Source organism: Bos mutus, chromosome 1 (genome assembly GCF_027580195.1).
Source record: "Bos mutus isolate GX-2022 chromosome 1, NWIPB_WYAK_1.1, whole genome shotgun sequence".
NCBI lineage: Eukaryota > Metazoa > Chordata > Mammalia > Artiodactyla > Bovidae > Bos > Bos mutus.
Window position 1 is genome coordinate 18,057,850 of NC_091617.1, and position 12,278 is coordinate 18,070,127.

Below are 12,278 nucleotides of genomic sequence, written 5' to 3' on the forward strand. Positions count from 1 at the left end.
CCGGGAGGGGCGGGGCCCGCGCGGGCTGGCTGCTCGGCTGCGGCCGGAAACAATAGTGAGGAGCCAGAGCCGCGCGGATCGGCGGCGGCTGCGGTGGCGCGCGAACCCGGACGGTAAAGCTCCTGCTTCCCCTGCCCGCGCCGTGGTCCCCGACTCCGCGGTCCCGCCGCCTTTGCCCTCTCAGCCCCGCGGCCCCAGTCTCTGTTGCGCGCGGGGCGCCCCGACGGACGGTCGGGGAGAAGGACGCGGCATCCTGAGGGGCGGGCGCGCGCCCCCAAACGCCGGAGGCCGGGCGGGAACCAGGCTCTCCGAAGCGCTGAGTCCGTACGAACCGGCTGCTGGAGCTCTCTAACGCCTTCTCCCCGGGTGGGAGGAAGCCGCGGGGCCGGGGGACGCGACGCTCCCGCCGGCCGGGCTCTGGGATTCCCCCCGCCGAAACCCCCGGCCGGGCTTGGCCATCCCGGCTCGTCCGGCCGTGCCCGAGCCGCTCCGCTGAGCCGCTGCCCGACCTTCCGTGCGGATGCCGGGGACGCGGCGGACCCCTCCCTAGTGTTCACTTTTTCCACGTGCATTTTGCCTGCCGCGGACCTGGAATAGCAGATCTCGCTACGCCGAGCTAGCGAGACGCATCTAAGGTTCCCACAATGAAGTAAGGAGAGCGGTGTCCCGAGCGCGTCGCTCGTCCTCCCTTCAACAGCGTTAAGTAGGTTGACAGACCCCGGTAGCTGGAGAGGCCGCGCTGCTAAGCTGTTTCTGCGCCTGGTCGGGGATGGAAGCGGTCTAGAATACCCGAAAATTGCTCTTCATCAGCTCCCCTCAACTAAATACAACACAGGACCAAAAAAGGCGCTTGGGCATAGTGTCACTTGCGGCTGGACTTTCTAGCTTTGTGTCCTTGGACGGTAAAAGTATTAGTGTGGCGATGCTTGTTTCGTGAGGCTGTTGCCTTAGATAAACTGAAAAGCATCCTTCTCTTTCCTAGAAGTTCCTACTATTGCCGTGATGACAAGTTCTTGAAATTGTGTAACTTTGTTTTTCTGTTTCTTAATAGGGGCATTATGAACGAAGAGGAGCAGTTTGTAAGCATTGATTTGAATGATGACAACATCTGCAGTGTTTGTAAACTGGGAACAGACAAAGAAACACTCTCCTTCTGCCACGTTTGTTTTGAGCTAAATATTGACGGTAAGGACACTGGATAGGTTCATTTTATGCCGTGAACTTTACAGAACTACTTCATGCTGAACTCTGGTTATAAGGTAAAACTAGTTTCTTGAATGATTGCAAATTGTGTCAAGTGGAAATCTGTTAAAGATAAGGGTTTCTGGAAATGAAACTGAAGGTAGCACAGCTATGAATTTAAGAGAAACTTTTTTTTTTTACTCCCACAGTATTAACTCAGTTTTACTAATATAAAAATGAGTAGTGACTGCTAAACTTTTCTGTTTTGAGAGCTTATTGAGTTGTCAGATTTTAACAGATCTGTGTGTTTGTTTTAATATTAAGAACTAACATAACCAAACATTTACGTTGATAGGCAAATATAACTATATTGTTTTGGCTGTACCATGCTCGTACATAATTGAGGTGAGCTTTAATTTTTTCTCCAGTGCTCATTATCTGAAGCACATTTTTAAATTTTTAGAGAACTTTTCAATGATCACACACGCCTTTAATAATTTTTAAACTAAAAGGGCTTTTAAAATTTCTCAGTAGTATCTCTAACAGTACACAAATGAGTTCTCCAAATACCTTTTTTTTAAATCTCTATTATTAAAGTGTTTAGGTTGATGCACAGCTAATGTGTCTGTGGGTATTAGTAGTTTGCCTCCGAGAAACATGTAAGGTATGTTTCCTTAATCTTGATGTTATCTTGATAAATGCTGATTTTTTTAAATATTTATGTCACACAAAAAAGGATCTTAATATTCTGATAACATACCAGTAGAGAGATTTTGTTAGACCTTTAGATTAATTTTTATTCTTTACTGGTTCTGTTTATTAAGTAGGAGATAACAAATGTTCTTTCCATTTGAAAAAAAATAGGATTATCTACCTTGAGATTTCTCTTAAGACTTGTTTTTCAGAAATTGTTATAGGCACCAAATTAATATATTTAGATACTTTGTAGTAAAAGTCAAAATTATAACTATAAATAGACTATTAAAAACATGTAGAGTTAATTATATGACATTCATTTTCCATTTAAGATACTGGTTGTGATAGTTTTGCCATTGTACTCAGAAGTGTAGTTGCTAAACATGCTAATCTGTGGAAGAACATGGATTTCCTGTGGATTGCATAAAATGCATAAAACAATATTGGCCCTGTATATTCTTTTCCATTGTAAATTTTGGTTCTAGATGGACAGACATTGGAAATGACTCAGCCCAAAGTTGTTTACATTGAGGAAAACACAACCAGGTAGCGGGACTGTTAAGGGTTGCTCTGGTGGTGATGGCAGGCTGTTGTTTTGTGCCAGGCCCTGCACTAAGCACCTTATGTGGATTATGTTATTCAACTCAAAATATCTCTGTGATGGCTACTATTATCCATTTTAAAGTTGATGGAGCCTAACCTTCAAGACCTAGAAACTGCACTTTGAAGTTGCTCAGCAATGTATGACAGTGCTCGACTGCGGAAGCCTGGCAATCTAGTTCTAGCATATGTCCTTTTAATTCCATTGATCTACTGTCGATAGTTATTTTAGTTGATGGGGTAATAGAAACCTATTTTCCTGAATACTAATCGCTGTCCTTGATATTCAGCCAGCCAACTTTTCCTAGCCAGTGTTTCCTGCTACATTATCATTAGTGGTGTTCATGCTGTGGTAAGATTTTTCTGAAGAAACCTAAACTTTCATATTTGCTTTTCTAGTTGTTGTTGTTTTTTAATGTCTTTTAACTGATTCTTCATCACTGTATAGAGAATATACAGATATTTCTCAGGTACCATCCTTATAAATATTTCATCTCTGATAAACCTCTCTCAATGTATAAGCTTGTCATAAGCCCTACAATGTTGAAATATAGTTATCTTTAACTTAAAAGACAAAAATAATTCTCAATTTGAATTAGAACTATTTCTCCTTATGTTCTACATACACTCAAGATTTTATATTTGTAATGCCAATTAAACTTTCCTAGGGAAAATTACTTTAGACTTAAATTTTTTCTCAACTTATCTGAAGTCAATTCCTAAGTCTCACAAATATAATACATTTCATATTTAACACAATGATGAGCTTCTGCATTATAACCATTTTAATATGAGATTTTTTTTTTAATCTTAGAAATCTTAGGGGAAAAGAAGGGAAATGAGAGCCCTGAATCCCACAAAATTTCGTTTTATATCAGTATACAAGTTTTTTAAAAGTCAATGAAAAAAAAGATGAAACAAGTTATATTCTTTGTTTATGTCAATAAACCTTTTAAAATGTTTTTGAACATTTTTGTCCCCTACCAAATTCTAAGCACAGTACCAATCAATAAATGTTCAATAAGTAAGTGGGACTTTAAAAAGTGTGACATTTAACTCTCCTACCTTTGATATAACCTTTCTGTAGTGTGGTAATGTTGCTCTCACTTGGTTTCTTAGCTTTCTAATTGCCAAGTTTGCTCTAAAGCCTTCTATTCATCTTTCACCTAAGAGGCTAGTTAAAAATTTTCTTGGAATTTTTTGAGTCCACAGATTCATAGTAAACACAAATATTAATATCTTACACCTTCTGGATTGTAGTTTATGTCAGATCAAAACTAGCCTAATCAAATGTTGCTTGCATAAAATCAAAATTAAACTAATCAGATTTTTAAAACTGTGCATACATATATTTATAAAATGAAAATGAAAGAAGAAAGAAATAAACTAATCTTGTAGGAAAGATTTCATATTCTGAGCATGGCTCTAAGTTGCCTTTTTTCTGTGTCTTTAAAGTACTTACAAAGAAATGAGTACCTACATTTCATATACTTTCAAACCAGAGGTGATATACTTCAAGAACCTAAGAAATACACTTTAAGGAAATTGATTTGGGCAAGGAGTGGGGAGGGACATATAATTCACCATTGGAATTACTTGTCTACTTCTAGGAGTAGGAGAAAGATGCATAAACTTCTTAATACTATGACCTGTCCTTGGCGCCAAGACACTATAAACATTTTATGTATGTATAATCAAATACATTAATGTGCATCGTAGTGCATGGTACGCAAATCTTTCTAAAGTTCTTTACTGATGACCAATCCCTAGGCTATTAAGGCTGGGAAGAAGGTAGCCCAGGGTAGTCAGGAGCCAGTCATGAAACTCAGCTGTTAATATAGCACAGTCAGAAATGAAACTAAAGATAGGGGGTGGGGGAGATCCAGGGCTACAGTCTGTTACTTCATAGTATCAGTTTTCATTTTGTGCCAAAATACTGTGCGAATAATTAGTATTTTTGTTTATGTATGTGTTAGTCATTCAGTCATGTCTGACGCTATACAACCCCGTGGACTAACCTGCCAGGCTTCTCTGTCTATGGGATTCTTCAAGGCTCAAACACAGGTCTCCTGCACTGCAGGCAGATTTTTTTACTGTCCAAGTGTTCAGGGAAACCCTTAGTATTTTTACCTTCCTCCTCTAATAATTGACTTCCTTTTTATTCAGTAGAGAGGAGCTTTTTATAAGACAGAGATCAGTTCCTCTTATGCCAGAGTTTTCAGTGTGAGTTGATCTTGCTAGTTAATTAAGTAAGCATTTCAAACCAGTCCATCCTAGACTGTAAAATCCATCTCAGAGTTCATTCTCCCCTAATTGGTTGAACCTTCTGGGAAGTTTTTTAGAAACAGACCCGAATTCAGATCCTTAGTAATCTTTCCAGCAAGAAGTCTGTAGATGTTTTCTCTTAGTTAAGGCACTGGTGGACCCAGTGCTCACTTTTAATCTCGTTTTTCCTTGATTCTCTGAGTCTTTGACCAAAACATTGTTCCCAGGGCCAGTAGTCATGGAGCAGCTTGAATCTCATATTGTGATTTAGCTTGGAAGTCAGGACTGATTAGTAACTACCCAAAGCATGTCAACAGCTCTTCCCTTTGTCTTGCTTCTAACACGTCAGCATCTTTCCACTTGAGTAAAGGCTCACCACTTTACTTGTGATAGGGAGGCTGTATGTTGCTAACTCCATCTGGCATTAACCTCTTTCTCTCGCTTTGCATAATGACAAGCATCATGCCTTGTTATTAGCTAAAAGAGTACTTTTAAATATAAAGCCTGATGTGACTTTTGAATTTAGCTTAGCTGTCTTTATACTTAGAAGTACAGATGAAGAATTAATTTTTTAACTGCCTTTTAATGTCACTTTAAATAAATTTGAACACTTTTAAAATGTCTCTAACAGTAAAACCTCTTTATTTGGACAGGAGTTAGGAGGGGTGGAAGTGAAATTATAGGTTTAATTGGTGATTACTTTATAGACTGTTTCTTTAAAAAGATAAAGCTAGGCTAAGCCACATCTAGTAAGCTAACAAGCCATATCTGAGGAGCCAGGTTCCAGATTCTTTTCCCTGTCCTAATTTTATGATGGCCTCGTTTTAGTTACTCCCAATTTTTTCTCTTTTTAACTTCAAACTTTCTAAAGTTTAGGATGAATTTAAAATTGAGATCATACATAAATTTTGGTTGGAAAGATACCCATTAGAAATTAGATCTGGCTATATGTAATAGAAAATCCAAATAATAATGATGAAATGATATGGAATGAATATTTACATATCTCATAGTAAAAGAAGTTGAATCTGGAGTCTGTGTGGTAGCTCCATGATCAGAAAGACTCAAGCTGCTTCTGTTTTACTAATCCACTTTCTTTAACACATATTTGCCATCAACAGTCATCTCATGAGCCAGGATGGCTCCTGGAACTCCAGCCATTGCTTCCTTATTCTCAGACAGAATAGAAGGGGCATCTGACAAAAGGTACATAGTAGCCTTCTCTCCTGAATCTATAAAGGAGCTTTTCCTAAAGTCCTCCTTAACAATTTGTTATACATTCCACTGCCCTTTCAGGAGAAGCTGCTCCAAATAAAATCAGTATTTTACAAAGAAAGGGGTGAAAGACATTTGAGTGTCCACCTACCAAGATCAGCGATAGAGAGGCCTTTCTAGTAATTGAAGGTTACTATGTTGAAAGCAAACTATTTGAGCTACAACTAAGACCAACAAGTAAAGCTCCGGTGATTCTTCTAACACAGGAGTTTAAAATGGAATGGATTTTTACAAAAGAAGCATTGTATTCTGAGGATAGGCATACAGCCAGATCTCATATGAACTTGTTGCAAAAAAGCTATGAGAATTTTCAAGTTTCTGACCCATCTCAGGACATAAAATATAATGGTTAATGCTACTGCTCATTATACATATGTTCAGTTCAGTCGCTCAGTCGTGTCCAACTCTTTGCGACCCCATGAATTGCAGTACGCCAGGCCTCCCTGTCCATCACCAAGTCCTGGAGTTCACGCAAACTCATGTCCATCGAGTCGGTGATGCCAGCCAGCCATCTCCTCCTCTGTCATCCCCTTTTCCTCCTGCCCCCAATCCCTCCCAGCATCAGAGTCTTTTTCCAATGAGTCAACTCTTTGCATGAGGTGGCCAAAGTATTGGAGTTTCAGCCTCAGCATCAGTCCTTCCAATGAACACCCAGGACTGATCTCATTTAGAATGGACTGGTTGGATCTCCTTGTAGACCAAGGGACTCTGGAGAGTCTTCTCCAACACCACAGTTCAAAAGCATCAATTCTTTGGCACTCAGCTTTCTTTATAGTCCAACTCTCACATCCATACATGACTACTGGAAAAACCATAGTCTTGACTAGATGAACCTTTGTTGGCAAAGTAATGTCTTGGCTTTTTAATACGCAGTCTAGATTGGTCATAACTTTTCTCCCAAGGAATAAGTGTCTTTTAATTTCATGGCTTCAGTCACCATCTGCAGTGATTTTGGAGACCAAAAAAATAATATCAGTCACTGTTTCCATTGTTTCCCCATCTATTTGCCATGAAGTAATGGGACCAGATGTCATGATCTTAGTTTTCTGAGTGTTGAGTTTTAAGCCACTTTTTCACTCTCCTCTTTGACATTCGTCAAGAGGCTCTTTAGTTCTTCTTTGCTTTCTGTCATAAGAGTGGTGTCATCTGCATATCTGAGGTTATTGATATTTCTCACGGCAATCTTGATTCCAGCTTGTGCTTCCTCCACCCCAGCGTTTCTCATGATGTACTCTGCATATAAGTTAAATAAGCAGGGTGATCGTATACAGCCTTGGCATACTCCTTTTCCTATTTGGAACCAGTCTGTTGTTCCATGTCCGGTTCTAACTGTTGCTTACTGACCTGCATACAGATTTCTCAAGAGGCAAGTTAGCTGGTCTGGTATTCCCATCTCTTTCAGAATTTTTCAGAGTTTGCTGTGGTTCACACAGTCAAAGGCTTTGGCGTAGTCAGTAAAGGAGAAATAGATGTTTTTCTGAAACTCTCTTGCTTTTTGATAATCCAGCAGATGTTGGCAATTTGATCTCTGGTTCCTCTGCCTTTTCTAAATCCAGCTTGAACATCTGGAAGTTCACGGTTCACGTACTGTTGAAGCCTGGCTTGGAGAATTTTGAGCATTACTTTACTAGTGTGTGAGATGAGTGCAATTGTGCAGTAGTTTGAGTATTCTTTGGCATTGCCTTTCTTTGGGATTGGAATGAAAACTGACCTTTTCCAGTCTTGTGGCCACTTCTGAATTTTCCAAATTTGCTAGTATATTGAGTGCAGCACTTTCACAGCATCATCATTTAGCATTTGAAATAGCTCAACTGGAATTCCATCACCTCCACTAGCTTTGTTCATAATGATGCTTGCTAAGGCCCATTTGACTTTGCGTTCCAGGATGTCTGGCTCTAGGTGAGTGATCACATCACTGTGATTATCTGTGTCGTGAAGATCTTTTTTGTAGAGTTTCTGTGTATTCTTGCCATGTCTTCTTAATATCTCTGTTTCTGTTAGGTCCCTACCACTTCTGTCCTTTATTGAGCCCATCTTTGTATGAAATGTTCCCTTGGTGTCTCTAATTTTCTTTCACCTTTCCAGGGAAGATTGCTTTTCTACAGCTGGGTACATCTGCCACTGCTCCCCTTCTGCTCCATGTGGGCCCTGGACTCAGACCTGGCCTTGAATCTTGACTCTGCCACTTACTAGTTGGGTTTTCTTGGCAAGATACCTAAGTTCATTGGGTCATACTGGTTCTCAAATGTTACCAGTAAGAGCAGTTTTGTGTTTTCATTTCTTAATCTTGAAATTATTGTGCCAGAATCTAATTCAGAAGGCTGAACTCCAGTTGTTGCCATTTGTTCCAAGAATACTTGGCAACATAAGCAATGGTGCTCAGATTTATTTGTTTGCTCTTAATACTCAGAATGAAGCTGCAGAATGTTTCTCCCCACCCCTAAACTACACATCTGTATATGCACCTAATCTGTAGACATCCTCACTTGTATAGCCCATAACTACTTCACACCGCATGTCTAAAGGTAAAGTATTATCCTATACTACGTATATTTCTTTTCAAAATGAATGAGTGAATAAATAAGCTAATTTCCCCTCCATCCCTGCAATAAAAAATGTTGGGGTTGGAAGTGAACTATGGAAAAGGTGAAGACATACATGCCTGGCTAAAATACTTGAGAGGTGGTGCCACAGCAAGAACATGCCTGCCCTAACTTTTAAAAAGTTATTAATACTTCTCAAAGCAGCCTTCCCTGCCACCCAACACCACTGTCAACCCCCGTGTTCTTTTCCTGTTAGCACCCTTTTCTTTATGGCACTTGGTATAATTTGTTGCTGTAACTATTGGTTTATTTCTTTGTTTCTTTGTGCTCCCCCTCCTCCATTTCTGGCTCCCTAAGGAATTGAGTTTGAGCCTCCTTTATTTACTAGTATATACTTAGCAGTAGCGCGAGGATTGGCCAGAAGTTATGAATGAGTACTTGAAATCTTTGATTGATGAGTGAATTAGCCTAAAGGAGACTGTAGAGGACTGTCTTTTTTTTCTGTTTTTCCCTTAATCTTGCCCACAGTGAAACTCTTCTGCTATTTTTCTGTCCTTGCACAGAATTGTCTAAGATCTTTCTAGAGTCTCCTAAAAGCTTTGTGACTCTTACTAATAGAACTTTGTATTATATTCAAAAGAAAAATGTAGCAAATAATATTAGCAGTAATATCTGGTTATTTTTTTGCAATCAGGAGGATAGAAAACAGTTATTTTTTCTCCACAGAGCAAGAAGTCTTAAACAGGACTGTGCTTAGAGTGGGAGTTTCTACATTCATTTACATGCTGCAAATCTTATTATTCTGAACACCTCAGCAGAGTGGTGTTTGCTCATGATGATGACCCCTTCAAGGTGTTTGATGATCTGGAGTGCCTGTTAAGTCTGTGATAAAAGTATGCTCTTTAAATCAGTGATTTAAAGTTGAAAACAAACAGTATATTACCAGCGTATCTTATTAATAGAAGCATCACGATTATAAATAAAGTATTTGTTACAATAGATAAAAATGACATTCTGATTCAAATTCATAATTCATTTCCACCCAGTGTGTTGGCAGAGATGAAAAGAAATGTTTTATGAGTTATCCAGAAACAAATTAAATCTAGATTGGAAATCTTTTAAATTGTTAGGTCAAAATTATCTATTCTCAGTAAAGGGATACACTTTTCAGGATTGAAATAATTTTATAATAGCTGTTACTAGAAAGCTGATAAAGAGAAATCAGCTGCCCAGAAATAATTTTCCTGTTGCATACGAAATAATACTGCCTGTGAAGAAAGAAGACAAAGGTAAATTTCTCTACTCAGGAAGAAATGAAATAATGACTCTCTAGTTAGGAGAAGCTAGTCCAATTGTCAAATACTTAAGAGATTTACACTTTTAGGTAAGTGACTTATCTAAATAATAGGTATTTATCAGCTATTCTGTGTTCCACATGCATTATTTCATTCTTAATACAGCTATATGAGATAGGTGCTAGGTTATCCCAATTTGATAAATGAGGGCGATAAGGAGAGAGTCTGGGAAGCTAATCTAGAATCACACCGCTTGGAAGTCCAAACCTGATCCCAAAAGTCCAAGTGCCTAAATCATTTCTGCTTCCAACGAAAATTACATGAACTCTTAAGAAATCTCAGAGATACTAAATAACTTCTAGGCAAAGTTACAGATGAATTACACCAATGTGAATGTTCAAGCAAGGAAGAAAATTTGGGTCCCAAGAAGTGCTTGCTTTTTAAAAGCTATTTCTACTTGTGATGCTGTTTAATTAATATACATTTGGTGGAATATCCAAAAGGAGACATTTTTCATGACCGAAGACAGTAGGATGATACAGTCTCCATATAGTTTGTAACTTAAATAGTCTGTCAAGAAAATATAGTCTTCACAGCACATAGATTAGATCATCAGAGAAGAGGGAAGGGCTGGGAAGAAGAGACACACACATGACAGTCTTGCTGCCCAGAAGACATGAGGAAGCTGAACTGTAGACTGACATTTGCTACGGAATCGTACAGGTGTCAGCTCGTCATGAGGCAGTGTTCTGACACTGCTCTCCTTCCTTCCAGCCATTCAAGTAACAGTGCTTAGCCTGATTAGCCTCCCTCAAGGAGGAATAGGTTCTGAGTAAGTGGAGGCAGACAGTACAAACTAAAGTGAAATTATCAGCACCAATCCTGGAATTACACACTATCTCCTTTGGTAGGTGAGCCTGGAATACTTCCTAGAAAGAGAAGAAGTAGGTGGTAAGACAGCATAACTTTATATAGCACTTTAGATGTTCAAAGGTACTTTTCCAGCACCTTAATTTCTACCTTGTAAAGAATAGTAACACTAATTGTGAATTTCAAATAAGGTGTTAACATGGAAAATGTAACAAGTAATTGAAATCCAAGTGGCCAAGTAACATTGCAGAATTATCAAAATGCTGTCACTTATAGTTCTAGTTAGAATGAATTTAAATCATTCTAATCCAGTTTGGCACACCATCTATTAGGATTTTGATAAAGGGAATAAGCCCATTAAACACTGAGCCTTGGATTTATAGTTTGTAATAAGGGAAAACAGTGACTGCTTACAAATAATTTTAAACTAGTGTATCTATTTCAGTTAGCGTTTTGGCATTACTGTCTCAGCTGTATAACAGCAAGGCAAAATAATGGTTTGTGGCACCCATGAAAATCTGAATCTCAAAGCTATGTTCATAGAGATTTTTATACACATTCATTCAGTAAATATTAATTAAGCAACTGCTGTGTGCCAGCAATTGCTTGGTAGCTAAGGATAATACAGTTAACAAGAATAAGTTATATGATATATTAGAAGGCAATATAGAGACATTTGCCTTTTATGAAGAATAAATTCAGTCGCCGTTATATTTTTCCATGTATTACCTTATTTAAAATTCACACTTAGTGTTCATTTCCTACATGAAATGGAGATTAAATTTAATAGTAAAAGCGCCTTCCAACCACCAGAGTGCTATTCAAATACACTTGAATGACATCTTCAATATCTAAAACTCACAATAACTGATGAAATAATATCTGCCATTAATTTAGCAAATGATAATTGCTAGTCTGTTGTGAAAACAGAGTTCACACATAGAGGAAGTCTGGTGGTATTAAAGTATCCTTCATAACCTTGACCATGTTACTTTGACTCATTGGAATAATTTCAGTATGTCAACAATCAAGTTCAGTTCAATGTCAGTCAACATTTTGGCTGTATTTATACTACAAAGTAGAACAAATACAGTATAATAATTCCTATGTAATGTATAAGACAGTTCTTAAGAAAACTTAGTTTTTGATTACCAGTGTATTTGCTAACCAAATGAAATAGCAGTCATAAGTATCTGAGGAAAGAAATTAAAATATCACAATTCTCAGTCGAGACTAATTAAAGCATAATTTAATTTCATGTTTCTTACACCCTGTCTCTCTTTTCTACCACCCACTCTTCATTTATTCTTGCCTTCATTTGTTTTATCGTATAATGACACATCATCTTGCATACTTACAGTTATCTTCTCCGTAACCTGGCAGATTGACCGAAAAGATGATTAGAATGGCGGAAATGCTCCTGTCTCCTGTATTTATAAGAAAAAAAACCAAGGGGGAAAGCTTTCCTCTCTGTCCCTTAAGCTAGTTCTCGCAAGAGCAGTGTCCATTCAGTGTCTCCTCTGTCCTTCCTCCCTACCTCCTCTTCAATGCC

The 12,278-nt window shown here is 38.6% G+C and overlaps 1 protein-coding gene across 3 annotated transcripts in view; it reads left to right on the plus strand.

Annotated features, from left to right (window-relative positions):
* C1H21orf91 (chromosome 1 C21orf91 homolog) overlaps positions 1 to 12,278 on the plus strand; it is a 33,643-nt gene that overhangs the window by 315 nt on the left and 21,050 nt on the right. For 2 of the 3 annotated variants that reach the window (XM_070367522.1, XM_070367530.1), the window contains exons 1-2: positions 15 to 113; positions 1,052 to 1,185. In XM_070367522.1, the coding sequence (XP_070223623.1) occupies positions 1,059 to 1,185 (127 nt within the window). In that variant the 5' untranslated portion in view covers positions 15 to 113; positions 1,052 to 1,058. Of the gene's footprint in view, positions 1 to 14; positions 114 to 1,051; positions 1,186 to 12,278 lie in introns of those variants that run through there. The other variant, XM_070367525.1, reaches the window with a different exon arrangement.